The sequence below is a fragment of the Trematomus bernacchii genome, unplaced genomic scaffold (assembly GCF_902827165.1).
Source record: "Trematomus bernacchii unplaced genomic scaffold, fTreBer1.1, whole genome shotgun sequence".
NCBI classification, from domain to species: Eukaryota; Metazoa; Chordata; class Actinopteri; order Perciformes; family Nototheniidae; genus Trematomus; species Trematomus bernacchii.
The window spans coordinates 114,920-137,176 of NW_022988043.1; the positions used below are offsets into that span (position 1 = coordinate 114,920).

General features: G+C 41.7%; 1 protein-coding gene across 1 annotated transcript; it reads left to right on the forward strand.

Annotated features, from left to right (window-relative positions):
- Positions 1 to 17,055: 17,055 nt before the first annotated feature.
- Positions 17,056 to 22,257, forward strand: LOC117472869 (arrestin domain-containing protein 3-like). Its single transcript, XM_034118303.1, is given in 8 exon segments — positions 17,056 to 17,421; positions 19,190 to 19,234; positions 19,332 to 19,392; positions 19,543 to 19,693; positions 20,020 to 20,116; positions 20,195 to 20,451; positions 20,906 to 21,150; positions 21,152 to 22,257. Coding segments are annotated over 8 exon segments (1,203 nt in total). The 5' UTR covers positions 17,056 to 17,159; the 3' UTR covers positions 21,237 to 22,257.

The following is a 22,257-nucleotide window of genomic DNA, read 5'->3' on the forward strand; positions in this document are numbered from 1 at the left end:
CCACTTACACACAGTTAGAATGAGCTCATTTACTAATTTATTTTAACCGAAAGAAACATTTGAACCCTAATTTCCTTGAAGTCCGGTTTAAAGTTAATCATTATACAAACCAGATTGTCTATCTTATACGGACACACATGACAACATATACAATGTATGTCCTCAACTTGCCTTATATCTTCAGCTTTGCTACTCTGTATGACATGTCAAATAGAACTGTTCAGTGTGATACAATCCCCCAAAAGAAAGTAATGTTTTCACCACAAGTTACACTAGAACTGCCAAAAACCACCTTCTGCTGGTCAGACAGTCACCAGGATCATCCCCATTCCTCCCAGCACATGTGTGTCCATCTTAAACAGCAACACCATTAAAGAAGAGTACATGGCTCAGGGTGAGTATCTCTCTAGACTCAAAGGCTTTATATATACACACAGTAGCTACAGTAGATATGGCAACGAAAAGCGTAAGTCTAAGGCTCCTACAACAATGCAACATAAATATATATAAGACATAAAACAAATTGTGTTTGTATTTAAACAAAAAAAGTAATAAAGTGCAAAAACAGTACAATGAACATGTCTGCAGGTCTGTGACAGGGCTGCAGGATTGTTATAATAAGTGCTGACTAATTGTCCTCCACATGTCTATCTGGATGTCAAGCATGCCTCCAATCCGGAGATCAAGTTCCACATAGTCATCCTGTCCACACTTACGGTAACTGAAATGGATTTCTAGTTGAAAAATAATAAATGACATTGTGCTGGGAAACTGAGTTGAGGGTTACCCTATGGATCCTCAAACTACCCTTATTCATGTTCAATAATAAATATTGCGCTATTGTTCAATATAATATGAATGACTTGTCACAAGCTGTTTGCAGACTGTATTGTATGAAGGAGCATGAATCTTAGATGAGTGTATTTTCTTTCCACTAAGACCTGAATGAGTCACATGCTGAGTGTTCCTAAAGTAGATTTCACTGACCGTTTCCCTCTTAATAAATCAAAGAAAACAGTGGGCAGGAAGCCTTACCAACCTTTATGTTTTAGATTACTTGTTATTTTATAACTTCTAACAACAGTCATAAAACAGTATGTTGGAATCATATAACTTTACAATATAAAAGATCTCAGGGGCAGTTAATACACCTACGGCCACACCTTGCAATTTAATTCAAGAGTCCAATAAATCACACCATTAGAAAGTTTATAATGTTTAAGGTTGGTAGACACAGTGTCAGATAAATGTTGTGTAATCTTTTGATGTTGAAGTAAGTGGTAATGTTACATTGGATTGCATTTACTGAAAAAAAAATTCTACTAAATTGTCCATGCCCACTGGAATGAATACAGGTCGAAAGCATCTGTGATCGAGTCATCGTGCTACCATCTGCAGTACAACTAAATCAAGTGTATCCTTGATGACATGGATATGAGTTGAAGAGGTCTACATTAAAGTTAATAGAACAAACAGCAATATTCTTTCAGCATGAATCAACACTTTATTGCAGAGTAGCTTGCAGAGCTAGTTGTGTTAAGGAATTGGTTTGGAAATGGGCCTGTGTGTTTCATGACATACATAGACAGCGTTGCAAATGGTCAGGTAGGGCAGGTGGTGAAGTCATGAACACTGGTGTTAACTAAGTAGATTGACTCAAGTACTGTACTTAAGACAATTTTGAGGTACTTGTAGGCTACTTTAGGCTATTTTATGTTACTTTGTTATTTTACTCCAATTCAGAGTTTAATATTGAACCGTTAGGCTACTCCACTACATTTATGTAGTACCTTTAGTTATTTTGCAGACATAGATTAATGATAAACAATATGATCAACACTTAAATAAGACTTTAGTTACACCTGGATTAAATGCACATGCTACCCAGCAGTAAATTCACATTTACCAGCTTGATAAACACATTAATGCATCAATAGTTATGATCAAAACCTTTAATATGAATGTGAAATGCGCCAATCTGCAATATTATTACTTTTACTTTTGGTACTTCTAGATACTTAGATGCAAATTTGTTTGTACTTTTACTTGAGTAACATTTTGAATGCAGGACTTCTATTTGTAAGTATTCCTACACTTTAGTATTTCTACTTTTACTTAAAGGTGGGGTATGTAATTTATTTCAGATACACTTTTTGTTATATTCCATGGAATGCTCTTAACATCCCGATAGCAATGAATATCTTAAATGCTTTGACAATAAATACATAAAAAAATGTCATCTGTGGAAGCCGTAGTACTGTAAAAAGCACGACCAATCATTTTAGCCGGCCCGACTAAAATAACTGGATGGCCTACCTGCCTGTCAGCCTTCCATCTGTGCACAAACTTATCTCGTGCCCTCATTGGTCATGTGCGCGTTCGTGTGTGTTGGAGGAGGGGCTCTGTAAGGAAGTGGCAGATTTTTTCCGGCTGTGTATTTTCAAATTCTAGCGCACTTGAGCTGGTTTCTCCAAAATTACCTACCCCACCTTTAAGTACAAGATTCCACTCTGGTAATGATGAACGATGCAGAATCCATTCATAAAGTAGTGGTTTTTCAACGTCACTCAATGTGGCGGACACTCCACGCGAACGCACACACATTAGGCTTGTTTGAGACAAGCGAGACCTGCGCAGACCTGCGCAATTGCGATCAACGTCTTGCTAGTGCGTTGCATGCAAGCCCCCAGGAAGTGCGCCGGACTCAGATGAAAATATTCGTGCTGGCCAAACGGCGGTACTACACTTCCTTTTGGTTGCCAGGCCCGGAAACACTTTTTCCCATTGACTTACATGGGGAAAGAGTGGTCTGTAAATCGTTGGATAATTTTTTTTAAACTAAATAAACTACCCAGTATGAACACTTGTATAGCCCTTATTAGAAACATTCGTTCCTCAAGTTGTAAAAATGTGCTAATAACGTTATTCTGTGAGTTATTTCCCTCTGCATTATGAACGCGCATCTAACCCACAGGACCGCGCCGCCCGGCACGTTCATGTTACGTGTTCAGCACTATGCGTTTATCTTTACCCATAGATGCACAATAAGAACGGACCCATATCGCCTTACTGCCAGCCCACGGAGCTGTAACAATGGATATATTGCACATGTTTGCTGTAATTCATCATTTGTAAAATATTATACTACAGGGGCTGTATGATTAAATCTTGTACCGTAAATGTTGTATTAAATAAAGTTAATATTACCGACGTAGATTAACGTCCCTGTAGCTTCTTATTGCACTAAGAAGCTTATTGCACTGTATATATATACATATATATATACATATATATATATATATATATATACAGTGCAATAATTCTTTCATGCTAAATGAAGCTCTGTTGCTTGGATATCACTAGATCCTGTTACAGCGTAATATAAAAGTACATAACGATTGATGTGTAAATTAGCATAATTACTAGCTAACCGCTAGCTGCTAACTGCCGCCTCGTTAATATCAAATCTATCATAATAACCAACCATTACCATGCTGTCATGAACGTGCGGTGCTGTTACGTGTACGCAAATTGACGTGCTTGATGTGAACGAGCATTTTGGGGGGCATGGTTAAAGTTGCGCATGCGCTATGAGCGCACATACGGGTACTTCTCAGGCATGCCGGGTAATCTGTGACGTTTCGCTCTCTCAAAAGTTGGGCCATTTTATCATCATGCGCGAATGAGCAACTCTCATAGGAATGAATGAGGCCCCGCCTCCCACGCTGTATCCAGTTCTTATTATACATCCATGGTTGCATGATGGTTAGTCATTTTGTCCGACTTGCTCTGGAGGCTCGCCTACATGAGACGTTGAAATCTCGCGGGACAAAGACGCCCGCAGACTTGAGAGCGAGGCGCGGCGAGGCGGCGCAGTTTCTCTCCACGGGCTGCGGAAGCGAAATGCTTGATGGGAAACGACTTGCTGGTATCTCGAGCTGAGCGCTCATTGGTGGGTTTTACCCCGTGCTGGGGATGAAACTCTCCATTGGCTCGGCAAAAGTGTGTTGTTGTTTTGTGTCAGTTTTACGTTGCCACTTCCATTCACATTTTTCATCATTGTTCCACAATGTTTATCATCATTAAATTAATATCTATATATTTTATACTATACTTGCACTGCTTACCGTTGTCATACTTTATATATCTTAGCATATTCATACAACACACTGTTCATACTAGGCTAGGCTACTGTGTATATAGTGTATTCATACCCCTCACTGTTTATTCATCATTCAATTCATTCTATATTTTATTCTGTAGATTGTGTACATTACTTTTCACTTGACTGCTTTATGCACTCCTGGTTAGAAGCTAAACTGCATTTCGTTGTCTCAGTACCTGTAATCTGTGCAATAACAATAAAGTTGAATCTAATCTTGAGCAGGAACAAATGTATTTACTTACTACCTGACATTAACGATTAAACACATTTGTCCATTCTTTATCAATCAATCAATCAATGTTTATTTATATAGCCCAATATCACAAATGTTACATTTGTCTCAGTGGACTTCACAGTTTGTACAGAATATCAGTAGGCCTATGACAATACGACACCCTCTGTCCTTACGTTTCACATCATACAAGGAAAAACTTCCAGAGAAAAACCCACAGTTTAAAGGGGAAATGGGAGAAACCTCAGGGAGAGCAACAGAGGAGGGATCCCTCTCCCAGAACGGACAGACGTGCAATAGATGCCGTGTGCATTTATAAATGCAAACCGAGTCAAGCCGACTCCGGAGGTGGCGGTATGCACCTTAAAGTTGTTTGAAATCCGCCAAAAAACTGAGAGAAGAAGAAGAAGAAGAAGAAGCCGACTCCGAGGTTGCATTTGAATAGTCCATTTAGCTTAGGAACCTTCCTAACGGAGTGAAATGACCCGGAAGTCCCTCAGTGGCAGCCATGATAAGTGCCGTTCGAATTCTCTAAATTAAAAGGAAAGGAGGTTTCAAACTTCCTTTATAACCTCCTTTAGCTTAGGAACCACTGGACCTCCCTAACCGAAAGGAGAGGAGAAAATGCTGCCCCACAATGCCTTGCGGCCGCAGCATTTGCCGTCACACAACAGTCGGCCGTTCACGGAAACAACCGATTATGAACGAGAAATGATATCATGAAAGTTACGGTGCTTATTAAGCTTTTTAAAACGTATGTGGTAAGTTGCCAAAGTGCTTTGTTTGTGCATCAGTATTATAATCAAAAAGAGAAATATGAACGTAAAGTCAACATTTCACAGTCTTTACTGAGCTGTGTGGGGTTTGTTCAACTTTTAAAAGATGTTTGAATGGTGATATACACAGTGATAGATGTTAAGGACTAACGTTTATAATAAATACATTTGTATTGATTTTAAGATCTTTTCATACAATCATACGTATTGGGATCATTTGTATTAATGTGGACCGGAGGGAGAGGGTGACGAGCATAAGTTTTACTTTCCTTTTTTATTTCAATTCCAACTTTGGTCATGAAGAATATGTTTCTCTGTTGTCCCCGTTCATAAAGCATAAAACAACAGCATCAGAGCACGGTGCAGAGTCTCTAGATGAGTTTACAGTAGTCCCTCGTTCTTATTAAACATCCATGTTGTAGTCCGCTGTATAGAAAACTGTAGTTTCCATAGTTTCCCCACAGCAGCAGGCGCACATTTATGACCTCTGCTGGCGCATCATAAACACGTCGGATAGTGAAAGTGCAAGGTTCAAGGTTCTTTATTGTCAATCTGACATAGCTACAGAGTAATTATGCAGTTGAAAATCTTATGTCACAGGCTTCTCCAACAATGCAACATAATAACATAACATAATAACAATAAGAGCAAGAGCAATACAAAAATAATAATAGTTATAAAAATGAAATAAAGTTATGATGTGGAATAGTGCAGTATGAGTCTATATACAAGTTATTGGAATGATATATATATATTAGGTATTAGATACATACTACTGAGTAGCAGTTGAATGTTTGAAGTTGTTTCAACAGTTCAATTTTTTAACAGTCTCACTGCCCGCGGGAAGAAACTGTCTCCGAATCTTCTTGTCCTTGCCAGGATGCTGCGGTAACGTCTGCCAGACGGCAACAGAAAGAACAGTTTGTGGCTGGGGTGATGGGGGGTCTTTGATAATCCGTAGTGATTTCTTCCTGAGCCGCTGGGAGTAAAGGTCCTCCATGGATGGCAGCTCCGTCCTGGTGATGTGCTGTGCAGTTTTCACCACCCTCTGTAAAGCCTTACGATCGAGGTCGGTGCAGCTGCCGTACCAGGCCGTCATGCTGCCAGTGAGGATACTCTCTATCGTGCACCTGTAGAAGTTGCAGAGTATCCTGGAATCCATTTTGAACCTCCTCAACCTGCGGAGGAAGAAGAGCCGCTGTCGAGCTTTCTTAGTGATGGTGGTGGTGTGAAGAGACCATGTCAGGTCCTCAGTGATGTGGACCCCAAGGAACCTGAAGCTTTTGACTCTCTCCACCGTAGTCCCATTGATGGCGATGGGGGCGTGTCCCTCTCCCTGCTGCTTCCTGTAGTCCACAATCAGCTCCTTTGTTTTGCTGATGTTGAGATGGAGGTTGTTCTCCTGGCACCAAGATGTCAGGTTTTCGACCTCCTCTCTGTATGCCGTCTCGTCATCGTCTGTGATCTGGCCGATGACGGTCGTGTCATCAGCAAACTTCACGATGGTGTTGGAGCTGTGTGTGGCCACGCAGTCGTGGGTGAACAGGGAGTAGAGGAGAGGGCTGAGCACGCAGCCTTGAGGGGCACCGGTGTTGAGAATCAGGGTGGAGGATGTGATATTTCCCACCCGCACTGCCTGGGGTCTGCCCGTCAGGAAGTTCAGGATCCAGTCGCAGAGGGCGCTGTTGAGTCCGAGGTCTCTGAGCTTGATGGCCAGCTTGGAGGGCACAATGGTGTTGAATGCTGAACTGTAGTCAATGAACAGCATTCTCACATATGTGTTCCTCTTCTTCGGGTCCAGGTGTGAGAGGGCAGTGTGGAGGGTGAGGGCTATGGCGTCGTCTGTGGACCTGTTTGCTCTGTAGGCAAACTGCAGGGGGTCCAGAGATTCAGGGAGGGAGGAGGTGATGAATAATTTGACTAACCGCTCAAAGCACTTCATTATGATGGAGGTGAGTGCTACTGGGCGGTAGTCGTTGGGGCAGGTGATGATTGTCTTTTTGGGGACAGGAATGATGGTGGAGTGTTTAAGACATGTGGGGACTACAGACTGCAGCAGGGACCTGTTGAAGATGTCTGTGAACACCTCTGCCAGCTGAACTGCACACACCCTGAGAACACGGCCAGGGATGCCATCAGGTCCAGGAGCCTTGTGTGGGTTAACCCTTTTAAAGGATTTACACACATCTGCCCTATTTAAAACAAAAGGGCAGTGTAGCTCCTGGTCCCTCTGTACCTCCACAGCCTGGCTGCTCTCGAAGCGTGCAAAAAAACTGTTTAGCTCATCTGGGAGAGATGCGCACGCAGACACTCCCGCAGCACCCCCCGCTGCTCCTTTGTAGTCAGTCATTGTCCTTAGTCCCGCCCACATATTCCTAGTGTTACAGCCTTTGAAGTCAGATTCCACCTTCTCTTTGTACTGTCTCTTTGCATTTTTTATTGCTCTCCGGAGATCATACCTAGACTTCCTGTACTCCTCCAAATCTCCCGCTGTGTGCGCGAGAGTGCGCGCTTTCAGTTTGCCGCGCACCTCACCGTTTACCCAGGGCTTTTGATTTGGGAATGTCCGTACAGAAACCTTCGGTACCACGTCATCGATGCATTTCCCAATGTAGCAGATGACAGTGTCCGTGTGTGTGTTGATGTTATTGTCCTCAAACACACTCCAATCCGTAGATGCAAAGCAATCCTGCAGTGCTGAATCTGACTCCTCGCTCCATCGTTGTACTGTCCTTGTTATCGGTCTGTCCCTTTTAAGTTTCTGCTTGTACGCAGGCAACAACAGTAGTGAGATATGGTCTGATTTGCCGAAGGGAGGGCGAGGGAGAGCCTTATATCCATTCCGGAAAGGGGAATAAACATGGTCCAGTATGTTTCCCCCGCGCGTCGGGAAGTTGATGTGTTGGTAATATTTTGGCAAAACCTTCTTCATGTTGGCGGTGTTGAAATCTCCGGCCACAACGAACGCCGCATCTGGCCGTGAAGTCTCGGTTTTATCAATAAACCCAAACAGCTGATCGAGTGCCGTGTTGTTGTCGGCGAGTGGCTGCGGCGGGATATACACTGCTGTTATCACAACAGATGTGAATTCCCTCGGCAGATGGAAGGCCCGACATGAGATCATGAGGTGCTCTAGCTGTGCGGAACAGTCCGATGAAATAATCTTCACATCTGAGCACCAGTTGTTGTTAGTCATTACACACACACCACCTCCCTTACTTTTCCCCGAGTTTGCAGTCCGGTCCTGACGAAAAATAGAGAATCCGTCAGGGACAATAGCGGAGTCCGGGATAGCGGGGTTGAGCCAAGTCTCAGTGAGAATTAACACGTTACAGTTCTTAATGTCCCGTTGAAAAGCAATCCGGCTTCTGAGTTCATCTAGCTTATTTTCAATGGATTGAACATTAGCCAGAAGAATACTCGGAAGAGGGGGCCGATTCTCACGTTTTCTCAGTTTGACCAGCAACCCGGCGCGGCATCCCCGCTTTGTCTTCTTCTTGCGTCTCTCAGGTAGAACAGCAACAGGTAGCCATGGTGAATCTCCATTGTCTGTCGGAGGGTTAATATTGTCCACGAAGTTTCGCAATTGGAAAAGTTCCTCTCTGCTATATTGTATGGCAGAGTAGGTGCGGTCGGCTAGCATGTTGCGAACCATGTTAAAAGTAAAACGGCAAAAGTAAAAGAAATATGTACAAAATACGAAAATGGGCAAAGTTGGAGAGGGGCACAAAGACGATGCGGCCATCTTCACCGGCGCATCACAGTCGGATTCTCTAAAGTGCCGCAGTCTCTTCTCCTAAATCCTTTTGAATTCTCCTATCCACTATCCCTTAACCCCATGACGTTTCACTCCGAGGTCAAGGAATAGACGATAGGGTTAGAACTTAGGAGCTGTTTTTTTGGAGTATTCGAACGCAACCCGAGCTGTCCGACTTCAGGCGAGCTTTTTGAGACCTACCCCGGCTGCGATCGGCTATTCTCGTCTACTTTCGAGGCGAGCCGCAGCTCGTCTCAGGCCCCGGCTCCACGAGAACAAATACGGCAAAACGCATCGCAGTAACGCAAATGCAACCGCAAAAAACCTTCCGTCCCCACGCAATATACACCGGATTGTGTCAAGCTCCACGAGACGGCTCCGTTTACATCCAAACGCTGGAAAAGCTGCAGTACATATGCCGAACCTGGACGTGGCGCTGTAACTTCCTCCACAAAAGCAGCGAAGAAGAATGGTTGTCAGGGCTGCACTTCTGTTTTTTCTCCGCGGTGGGGGCGGAGGGAACCGCGCAGAGTTTTTCGCCGGTCAATGTGTGTTAAAGTTTAAATCTTCATGTTTCCTCATGCAGCAGCTGATCCAGTAAGTAAACCCGACAGTAAAAATAAACATATTTATAACTAGTTTAGGTAGTTTGAGAGGTAATTAAAATAGCTAAGGGTGGTGATCTGATTTGAAGTGTGTGTTTTGCTCCCGCTGCTTCACAGCCGGAGGAGCTGCGTGTCTCTGTCCTGTCAGATTAGACTTCACTCGCGTTTATGTTCATATCGAGATAAAGATAAATAATCTGAATCTGAATCTGGTGGGGAGAGGCGGGGCTATGAAAACGAATGACCGTATAGGCGACTCCACGGCCCCGTTGGACCCCCCAGAGCGCTCCGTTCCCAGATCTATCCACCTTTGGACCCGTTGTCGTTTGCGGGGTCTGTTTCTACGTTTCCCTTACGGCGTCGTCGAGCTTAGAGGGCTATACGCATGAGAAATATGCGGATTCAACCCGTATTTGTCCTCGTGGAGCCGGGGCCTCAAACAAGCCTAGTGAAATTGAGGAGGGGGATGGTGTAGGGCTCGGTTTGGAATTGTATGAGGTGTGATTTGTGCCAAAGAACAGATACCTATGAGGTGTGATTTGTGCCAATGAACGAACTCACTGAGCAGACAATCGTGTCGATCGTCGCCTACCATGCCGTGAACTATGCCGCGAGAGAAGTAACATGACACTCTCGTCGCCACCCCTCTCGTCTGAGAAGCTACGTGACGTCTGCGTCTGAAGTTACTTTACTTTGGTAGTTATCACCAAATAAGCCAGTAATGTTACAGCTACGTTGCTGTTCAAGCTAGACTCTATTTCAATATATTTTTGGTATTAAAATAATGTTACACCTCTTGTATGCCCTGAATGCAAAAACAACCACAGACAAGAATATATATTTGTAATTATCAAAATGATAACAAAGGCTGAAAAAACAGGAGAAGCCTGTCCTCCCTTAGTCTCCAGGAGAAAACGCCACTGTATATCACCAAGTTTTCATATAGTTTTGTGTGTAAAATAGATCGCTGCAGTGAACACAACTTTATGTATTTGTTTATGGTTTATTTGATTTGGAGGGATGCAGTATACATAGAAGCACTCAAGCATACATCTGAAGACAAGAGTTGTGTCCCCCTTTGGCCACAAGGGGGAGTATATATATATTGTATATATATATATTTTGTATACATGTTGCAACTATACAGAGCTTTGGCAATACTATATGTAACTGAGGTCATGCTAATAAAGCTATTGAATTGAATTGAGTATACCTTTAAGTGAGCTGTCAGGAGGAAACAAAGGTTCGCCAACACATTGCACTTTAATGCTGAGAAAGTACAAAGACGTGAAACGATGTGCTGCAATGTCTGTGTATTTTTGAAGAATGCCAAGTAAAGGAAGAAAGTAATAACTCACACTGAGTCTTAATACATTACTTTATTTCTATTATATAGAAACACTATCCAATGATTTATTATGTTTGTTGGAGCTATATATCTCTTTATATTATTTAATAGTTTAACATTTATTTTCTTGCTGTTTATAGTGATTATTGTAAATGTATTCTTAGTTAGCGTCATAAGTTAAAGTAGTTTCTATGCTCTTATTTTGAAGGCACGTTTGGGTACTGGGTGATTAGAGCACCTGGTGTAATTGTATATATTGGAGACAGGTGGGTGGTGGGAGCCAGAGCACTAGTAGGCAAACGGTTTTTTACCAGGGTGTTTTATACGGTGGCCCGGAAGTGCAAGACACCACAGCATTTCACAAAACGCCGCAGCATTTCACAAAACACAACAACATTTCACAAAACACAACAGCATTTCACAAAACACCACAGCATTTCACAAAACACAACAGCATTTCACAAAACACAACAGCATTTCACAAAACGCCGCAGCATTTCACAAAACGCTGCAGCATTTCACAAAACACAACAGCATTTCACAAAACACAACAGCATTTCAGAAAACACAACAGCATTTCAGAAAACACCACAGCATTTCACATTGGACGGAAAGGGTATTCCTTTAGGGAGAACACTTCTTGTTTGTGATTGGACAGAGCCAGCCAGAGAAGCACTGCTGTGATTGGTTGTTTTTGCTGCCAGTCAAGAAATGACGCTTCGTGATTGGTCAGCACCCGACAGCGCAACATGTCCCAACACATCAACCGTTAGCTGTTAGCACACACTCAGAGCTCACAGCTCCTCATATCTGTTCAGAAACTGGACAAAAGTTAAACAAGTACAAACCACAGACTGTCTATGTCATGGCGAATACAGTCTGCTTTATTTATGTCTGTATGACGCTGTTGTGAGTGTGGATGGAGCAGCTACAGGTTAGTTTAGCCTGATCGATCCGCCCCCTCTCCAGCACGTCTTGTTTGAATGACAGGAGTAAACACTGACAGCTGCGGTGAAACTCGAGCGATTAGAGCGATGCGAAAAAACCATGAATTAATGCTTTATTAATTCATGGTTTTTAAGGGGCTTGCAGCTCGCCGTGCAGCGATCAGCTGTTCCCGAGCAGAGAGAGAGAGAGAGAGAGAGCTGCTAGACACAACTCTTATTAATCCCCGTACCGGACAATTGTTATTTGTTTCAAATCGGAACCGGATTTCAGTTCCCGACCCTCATCACATCCCCAGCCACAGCCGTGGTCTTAACCGGTCTTGACATAAAATCTCGAGTCCTATAGGTCCGATACAGAGACAATACGAAACCAAATGCAGTCGATTCCGAGACCAATACCGTTTAAAAAGTGGTCTGGAGACCGGTCTCGAGTACAACACCAGCAAATATTCTCATACTAATGATTATTAATTATTATTCCCCTCTCTTCTGATACCAATACTGTGCCGATGAGAAAGTGTAGGCTACCTGTAACACTCTCCAAACTAGGAGCGGAATCATTCGAAAAATATAATATAGGATAATGCTATACAATGCTAACGGAGGCGAGACGTACGTTATTCACGCGCTTATCCACACGTACGTTATTCACGCGCATATCCACACGTACGTTATCAACACGCATATCTAAAATAGCACTTTCTAAGCTACGCCGCCGCCACGTGAGCGCGTACTTTGACCGGTCTCCAGACTACTTTTTAACGTCTTGTCTCGGAATCGACTGCATTTGGTTTCGTATTGTCTCTGTATCAGACCTATAGGACTCGAGATTGTATGTCAAGACCGGTTAAGACCACGGCTGTGGCTGGGGATGTGATGAGGGTCGGGAACCGAAATCCGGTTCCGATTTGGAACGAATAACAATTGTCCGGTACGGGGATTAATAAATTGTGTCTAGCAGCTCTCTCTCTCCCTCTCTCTCTCTCTCTGCTCGGGAACAGCTGATTGCTGCACGGCGATCAGCTGTCCCTCCCTCCCTCAAGGTGTGTGTGGGTGTGTCTGTGTCTGTGTGTCTTAGGCGCCGTTTACACGAGGAGAAAACTGCTTGTATCTGCATAGTTTCGCGTGCGTATAGCCCTATTATTTACACGAGGCCGATAGAAACTGACCCCACAAACAATAACGGGTCCCAAGGTGGATAGATTTGCAAACGAAACGTTCTGGGGGGTCAACCGAGTCCGTGTAATCACCTCGATACGAATATTTCCTGAAAAAATAACGATAGCCCCGCCTCTCCCCACCTCTCCTGCTCACTGCTGTAGCAACTATCAAAAATAGCTGTGTTAATTAAACGCACAAGGGGTTCTTGAATGAAATAATATTATAAAAGGCAAACCAGAATTGTTAACGCCCAATATACTCCTTAAACAAAATAAACAGAGTCAGATTTCATGCATTGATCCATTATATTGACAAAGGTGCGATCTCACCCGGTGTTTGTAGAGAATATCTCTCTTTCTGAGCCGTCCTCTCCACAGAGACGTGCTTCTTGGATTCTTTCAGTTAACTTCCCCATTGCATTTATCCATATGCTGAGGAAATTACTATATCCTGCTGAATACCAGCAATCGCCACACACTTCCTCCTGTCAGTAGCTACTGCTAGTGCTACTGCTACTGACCATGCTACAGATATTAGTGCAAAATCTACAGCTCCTCTACCACAACCATCAGCAACAAGTGGACATGGAGAATTACATGAACTACATGTTGCTAAATACACTGCGGGGCTTAAACAGAAGGGTAGCCATGGCAACATTGTGGCGGGGCTGCTGGGCTGCTCTTCTTTGCGGCTTTTGGTGTATTTTGGCGGAAGTTACAGCGCCACTTACAGTCCCGACATATGTACTACAGCGTTTCCAGCGGCCTCGTTTGAACAGACACGTTAAATGAAACTAATGCATGTGAACGGAAGACTTTTTTGAATACGCATACTGTGCATAAACGCAAACGGTCCCGTGTGAGCGGGGCCTTATTCACTGTCCCTCAGGTTGTGGCATGTTTCGATTGCCAGTTTGTGGCTTGTATGTCTTGTGAACGCAACGCTGGCATAATATGATGTGGCCTGCTGACATGGCCTCTAATAAACACACAGGACTAAAATAATACGTGTTTAATTCAGCCCAGATGCGGTGACTGCAGGCCAAATCCATTAATGCGGCATATATTGAAGGTGTTCAAAGTTGCACCGGTATGAGGCGCAGTGAGAACCACGCACCTGTCAGACTAGCGAATGTGCACATTTAAATTTCAGGAGAATAATGAAGGTGTGATTGGTTGTTCCACTCTCCGTTTCTCACGAGACCAGCGCGCTGCTGTTTACATTAGTGTGGACTGGACCGACTGAAACTGAAGGCAAGGTTAATTATTGTGGAAGGATGGACCCCCATCCTGCAACAAAAAAAGGCAGTGAAATGTGCTAAAATCACTGATGTATTCAGAACCCCCCGTATGGTATAGAATGACGAAGCAGAAAGTAAGTGAGCGAACATTATGAGCCACATTTCTTTCTATATTGTAGCCTGATGTGCACATCGACTGTCAACAAAACAGTTTCTCAGTCCAATGCTAAGTTAGTGGCAGGCCCTGTGTGACTGGAGGTTAAGGCTACACAAAACCCAACCATGTCCTTAATGTTACTCAAGGCAAATATATGCAATATAACCATTAGACTGCAGCTAACTGTGGGGCTACAAACCCCTCATACTGTGAGTGAATAACTTGAGATGGTTATGTTGTCTAAAGGGGAGACAATCATTATGGTATTAGGCCATGCAAATACAGGGTCAACTAAGTGATAAAATAAGTGTTTCATAATATATGTTCTTGAATAATGTTATTTCATAAATAGTTGTAAATGTAATGATTACATGTTCTCCTTATTCAGTTCCACTATCAGATGATGCTGATGGTGATGGCCCTGATGGAGAGATGCAGGCAGAGCTCAGTGGACAGAACTGGCAGGTACAGAGGAAACTGTTTCAATTGGCTATGACTATGAAAACACTGAACAAAACCAAAGGAAATGTAATGACAACAGTATAAGCAAGCTATGTTCATGTTCTCTCAATAAGTTACTATAGTTATTGATCAGAGTTTAATCCATTTGAGGTCCACCCCCAAATAAAACATGTTCACATGGAAAGGTTCCCAAATACATATGCACACTTTTTTAAACAATGTGTCCATATGTTTCTATTTAAGTAGTAGATTCAAACTGTAGGGCTATCACTAAGGGCAGCAACGTTGTAAATATTGACGATACATCCAGCAAAACGCCCCCAAACAAAACTGGTAGTGGCCTGGCTGGGTGTATAATTCCCGGCCTGACCTATGGTCCCAGTCCGGCCCTGCTGACACATCACACACCCGTACACTACACACATTACTGATTAACTGATATCACAATTGAGTTACTCTCTTTAAATAAATATACTGTAATTGGAAAATAATCATGTGTGGTGTCCTTGTTTTGTCCGTCCTTGAGCCAGGGCTCCCTATTGTTGTATAGGTTATTCTTGGTTTTAGAATGAATTCAGTAATGGTGTGTGTGTAACACAAACATAATAAATCATTGGATAGTGTTTCTATATAATAGAAATAAAGTAATGTATTAAGACTCAGTGCGAGTTATTACTTTCTTCCTTTACTTGGCATTCTTCAAAAATACACAGACATTGCAGCACATCGTTTCACGTCTTTGGACAGCCTTTCTCAGCATTAAAGTGCAATGTGTTGGCGAACCTTTGTTTCCTCCTGACAGCTCACTTAAAGCTATACTCAATTCAATTCAATAGCTTTATTAGCATGACCTCAGTTACATATAGTATTGCCAAAGCTCTGTATAGTTGCAACATCTATACAAAATATATATATACAATATATATATACTCCCCCTTGTGGCCAAAGGGGGACACAACTCTTGTCTTCAGATGTATGCTTGAGTGCAGCAAAATGTAGCACAGTGACTATTTTGTCAACTAAACATCATAAAACAATACATATTTTAGTAAACGGGACATTATAATCTCTGCACATTAACTCTATATTTGCCTCTGCCATGGTCCCAAAATGAAATGAAATAATATAAACAATATATAGGGGTTGCCTCTTCTCTGAACTTCTATGTATACTGCATCCCTCCAAATCAAATAAACCATAAACAAATACATAAAGTCGTGTTCACTGCAGCGATCTATTTCACACACAAAACTATATGAAAACTTGGTGATATACAGTGGCGTTTTCTCCTGGAGACCAAGGGAAGACAGGCTTCTCCTGTTTTTTCAGCCTTTGTTATAATTTTGATAATTAAAAATATATATTCTTGTCTGTGGTTGTTTTTGCATTCAGGGCATACAAGAGGTGTAACATTATTTTAATACCAAAACTATATTGAAATAGAGTCTAGCTTGAACAGCAACATAGCTGTAACATTACTGGGTTATTTGGTGATAACTGGTGGTATTCCTGTGGTGCCAAGATGGGTATGTGTGACCCATCAATAGCACCTACACACTGAGGGAGCCCCCACTTGTTCTCAGTGTAGGCAGCCATTTCTGCAAATTTCTCCCGGTCTGGTGAACGAATTAGTTCCGGTACTAACAACGTCTCTGCAGCAGCACAGAAGTCTTGCACACACCGGCACACAGTTGTCTTGCTCACTCCGAAAATATGTCCTATGCTTCTGTACTCTGAGCCGGTAGCAAGCTTCCACAGTGCGATGGCCACTCTCTTCTTTAAAGGTATACACTCGCGGAATGGTGTTTCCTGTCTCTCCATCGCTGGCCGCAGTTTGTTGCACAGGTAGACGTAGGTTTCCTCAGACATCCTGAAGTTATCCACCCGCCTACACTGCGTTACTATAGATACTACCCCAGTTCCTAAACTGTAATGGAAACGCGCCATAAAGTGAGCTGGTCCTAACGAGGCCAAGCGAGGCCGAGCGAGGCCGTGTAGTGGAAACGCGCCATAAGTAAAGTAACTTCAGACGCAGACGTCACGTAGCTTCTCAGACGAGAGGGGTGGCGACGAGAGTGTCACGTTACTTCTCTCGCGGCATAGTTCACGGCATGGTAGGCGACGATCGACACGATTGTCTGCTCAGTGAGTTCGTTCTTTGGCACAAATCACACCTCATACAATTCACACCTCATAGATTTGTGATGGGTTCTCCTCAAAACTGCACCACACCCACCGCTGAGTTTAGAGTCTTTCGTCTTGTCGGGTTTAGGTTGAAAAACAACTTTTACTCGTATGTTCTTGTCATCATGTCGAACACCGTGAAGAGCCTCACGGTGATCTATAACCCCGCCAGTAATGAGCAAAACACCTTTACCAGTGGCGACTGTGTTTCTGGTGAGTTAACGCTGGAAGTTGCCAAAGAGTGCAAAATAGACTCCCTATTAATTCAGTTCAAGGGGAAAGCACGGGTGTTGTGGAGCGAGAGAATCGGTCAAACTACTGTAACTTACTACTCAAAGGACAAGTACTTCAGCATCAAACACTACTTCCTGTGGGACAAAGATAGCGGTAAGTGATAGAGAATATAGAATTGTAGCTTACACATTCTCAAAATGTTTTTGATTGCAACAAATATGCATGCACTTTTGATCAAAATCATCAAATCGAGAAGAAAACACAACAAACAAGCGTGATGATTGTATAAGCAAACAGTGCAAATCAGATAAACGAGTCAATATCACCATACGGAGACTTCCCCATTTCCAAAAACCATTGAACTTCATATTCATTGTATATGTTATTCTGTTAGAAATGGATGTTCGTCAAGCTCCCACACTTTTTATAAATTAACTGCAAGTACATGCAAACAGCTAAATGTATCCACCCTGTCATGGACAACATTCAAAGATTTAATACATTGTAATTACATGGTGATTATAAAATGTACATTGTGTACCATGTCCACCCTGTCATGGAAGGCTTGCTGACAGGGTGAACATGGTAAAAATAGTTTGCCTTAATTTCATTTTTATCCAAATACTTTTTCCATTAACTGAAATATATTGTTGAGAAAGGGACTATAGCTTTCTGAAAATGTACATTTTATATTATTTATGGAAGGCTTGCTGACAGGGTGGACATGTGTGGCTAATATTAGCATTTCATGAGTACATGGTGGACCTTCAGTTAGCAACATGATTCAGTTAGCAAGGTGACTGTGTACTGTTTAACAAATATATTTCGAATTTCTGAAAGGTTTTTATATTAATTGACATTTCACTATGACAGAGTGGACATTTTACAAGCTTGACAACATCCAACTACACACATAATATGATTAAAATTACGAAATATAAGTTTAAATACTTACTCTGCAACTAGCCAATGTCTCAGCCTCCATTGAGGAAAGATAAAAATGTTGGTAGTAATGTCACTGAAAACATCAGAGGGTTTTTTATGGGGTAGTTGCCCCATAATGACAGGGTGGACAGCAAATGTCAGGGACTCATGCAAAATGTTCAATATTATTATCAAAATAGAATATACATGATCAAAATGACTCGTTTTATCAAATAACTCGTTGTGGACAATAAAACCATATAATTATTTTTTAAATGTAGTATGATTTAATCACACTATAGTTAGCAGAACAGTGTGTGGGATATGCCAAAATCACCTATATCCAATGAAAAAATAAGGTATAAAATGAAGGAAACACATTTCAAGAGACTTATCTTTGTACTGATATGTGTGTAAATGTTTTGCCTTTTATAATAAGACCTCAGAGTTTCATTATTCTGCTACATTTTCATGATAACTGAGTGATTCTGATGGGGACACCAAAGTTACTTTATAGTGATATTGACCCAAACAGTAGTTCATATCTGAAAAACTGTCACACTAGAATCTTCTAAAGAGTATTTAAATCGTATAGGCCTACTTTGTTCAAAAGGTTGTTACAGCTAACATCTGAACAACAAACGCATTCCTTTGGCTGTCACGTTAAGCGGAGGGACTCTAGGGCAGGCAGAGAAAAAGTGAAGTTGTCAAGATAAATACTAGGTAATAAAACATAACACTAGCCGTGTGATTGATCAAGAACTCGCTGGTGGATCCAACTTGAATGTCTGTTGAATATCCAACCTACAACTTCATATATTTTTTGTTGTTGCTTTAATTCGTCTGTTGTGATTGTAAACTGAGCTTCCTTTTGGTGTGAACTTGGAATTGGGATATATATTTTTTTACTATTTTCTGACTTGATCTGACCAAATGTTTAATAGTAACAGTAACACATTTGAATTGCTGCTAATTAAGTGTGCTGATATTTCTTTAGGAGATGACAACGAAACACTATTGACAAACCAGTTGGGAAATCCATGTAAGTATGTATGTCTCTGCCTGTCCTGAGGCTAAAGAGAAGTTGTAAAATTAACTTGTTTTGACATATTTATCTTAAAAATGACTCTGCTATTCAGACAGCAATGTCGTTGCCCCAGGATCCCATGTTTACCCATTCAGCTTCCAGATCCCTCCCCAGTAAGTTAACATTCTTATGATGTCTCTGTAATAAATATAATTTATTTTGCTATAGAGTCTGTGTAATTTGATTGCTTGCTTTCCTGCATGTGCAATGTATAAAATAAATATCCAGTAAGTTTATCATGTTCTTCTGGCCCTCTGCTTTAGAGATATGCCCTCTTCCTTCGACGGTGCCTTTGGTAAAATTGTGTACGCGCTAAAAGCCAAGCTGAGCAGATCAATGAGGGCTCCAACGAAGGATTCTACCAAAATCAACTTTGTTAAGAAGGCAGACCTGACCGGTGACCCTGGGCTGATGGTATGTGCACAGTGACATCCTGATTCCTGGCATACCAACTGGGAAAACACTCTGCTTGTGTTGGTGAATGGCTAAATCCCAGCCATTGAGGTGTATTGAGGAATGTGCATTCCTGAATACCTGGATATTTTTGACTGAACATTAACCACACCCTCACTGTATAAAGTAAGACTTAACAATTCAGTAGTACAACTGTTGGATTGGCACATATTTTGTTATGCTGGTTGGCAGTGGATGTGGGCATTTGATACACCAGAATGAAAGCTAATAGGTTAAGTGTTTTCTGTCAGTCGTTTAAGTGATTTGCATGTCTGATCTTCTTTCAGGAACCACAGCATGAGTCTAAGGATAAGAAAATGAAGTTTTTCAACTCAGGAACAGTAGCCATGGATGTGAATCTTGAAAAGACAGGTTTCTTCCAAGGTGAGAGTCCTAAAACTTATATTAACTCTTGTTACACACATGCTAAGTGTTGTTTTGGCACTTCTGATCTGTTTCTAGGAGAAGGACTAAAGGTTATGGCCTACATTCAGAACAACTCATCTCGCGAGATCAAGCCCAAGTACTGTGTGTACAGAAAGCATAGCTTCTTTGCACGAGGAAAAAGAAGAGTTTCAACTCAAGACTTGTATAAAGAGGTGGGAGAGCCCATCCCCCCGTCTTCTAACCAAAATGTCACAAGAGTCCTCTCCATCCCACTCGATGTGGAGCCGTCCATCCTCAACTGCAGCATCCTCAAAGCAGAGCACAGACTCAGGGTAAGCATCCATAATGTCAACAAAGATGTGTCTGCTTGCTCTTATGTGACTTATGTGCAAAAACAACATGTCTCCTGGGAGAAAAAGTGTATTGTCAATTGTAGAATTGAATGATTGAATTAACATTTACATTTTTCATACCCTGCAAGAAACATTTGAACACTTTTGATGTGATTGGTAATCTTACTCATCAATCATTCAATCTCTGAATTATGTAACTGAAAAATAAAAAAAGGAAAGTGAATGGATACTTGGCAATGTCAAACTCTCTGGATTATTGTCTCCTATGGCTGCACTTTGCAGAACCTGAATGCTTTTGAGTAAACTCCTCTATCATGGTTAATGGTGTTTGCCCGAAAGAGTTAAAAGAGTAAGAGTTATGCACCCAGGATGTACAAAGGAATTTGGTACAATAATTCTGATGATTAAAGATACTTCAACAATTTCTCAACAGGTCTACCTTGATGTCAAATATGCTTCGGACCCAGAGATCAAATTCCCCATAGTCATCCTGCCGGCCCCTATGGTTCCTGGTGTGGAGGCGCCCCCACTCGCTGCTTCTGGTTTTGGATTTGAACCATTTGGAAAAACCTACCCACCATCCTGGGGAATGGTCCCTCCACAACCACCATCAGCACCCCAACCCTCAGCACCCCAACCCTCAGATCCCCAACCCTCAGACCCCCCTCCTGCCTATGGAACATGGGACGCACCCTCCTTTGATAGATCTTGGAAATGAATATAATTGGTTGGACTGTGAAGATATGTGGACATTTCAGAGGTAAAAACGAAATTAGAGTTAATGCTTTCATTATATTGTAAAGCTAAAAAGTATATCCCTTTATTAGTATTGCATTTTGTTTACGACATACATTTACATTTAAGCTGTACAATATTTACTATTTTTACATTACATTAAAAAGGACAATACTTTGTGTAGAAGTAGGCTCGTTGGTATTTATCTGGTTAGCCACAACCACAAACAGAACTGGTTCAAACTAGACAAAAACAGTTAACCATTTGTGATCAGTTGTAAAACAATCACTGTTGAAAAACTCCTAATATGTTACTGCAGTCTTCAAAGCGTCAGGGGGAGATTTACAAGCATAAGATGTCTCTATGAGAAAACACCATGAAATGCTTTTTGAGTATTAATTTTCCTAAATGTGGAGAGCACAACACTTTTGATTCATGATGGAAAAAAGGCGCCAGAGAGATATGTTGTGTTATATTGCATTAACTGACATTTCTTTCTAACAGTTGGTCCATGCAAACTGACACGGATAAAGCAAATCAGAAAATAAAACACTGTGATCAAGTCATATTAGTCTACAATCAACCAGGTTAAGTGTAGCCTTGATTACTTGGACATAATATAAATAAAATAGAAAAAACATATCTAAGAGCAATATTTTAGATTCAGTACTTTATGTCCTAATAGCTAATGTTTATAATGTAAAGGAGGTGCACCACTTTGAGATACATGTTGTTACTGATGTTATGGTATTAATGCTTCAGTTTTCTTTGGTGGAAACACAAGTGGTGGTGAAAAGGATAATGACATCACTTGGTATAGAAAGCATTCAGTGCAGTGACCCCAGTTTTTTTATATAGTAAAAACGAAATTCCTTATTGTACCTGAAAACGTTGTTATTTGTACGACTGTAAGGTTGGCCCTGATTCCCATCTTACCTTATGGGAATAACATTTTGCACTTTTAGGAGCCTACTAGTAAGTGCATTGAACAAATCAATGACTGGATGTGTCAGAACTTTCTCCAATTAAACAAAGATAAAACTGAGGTAA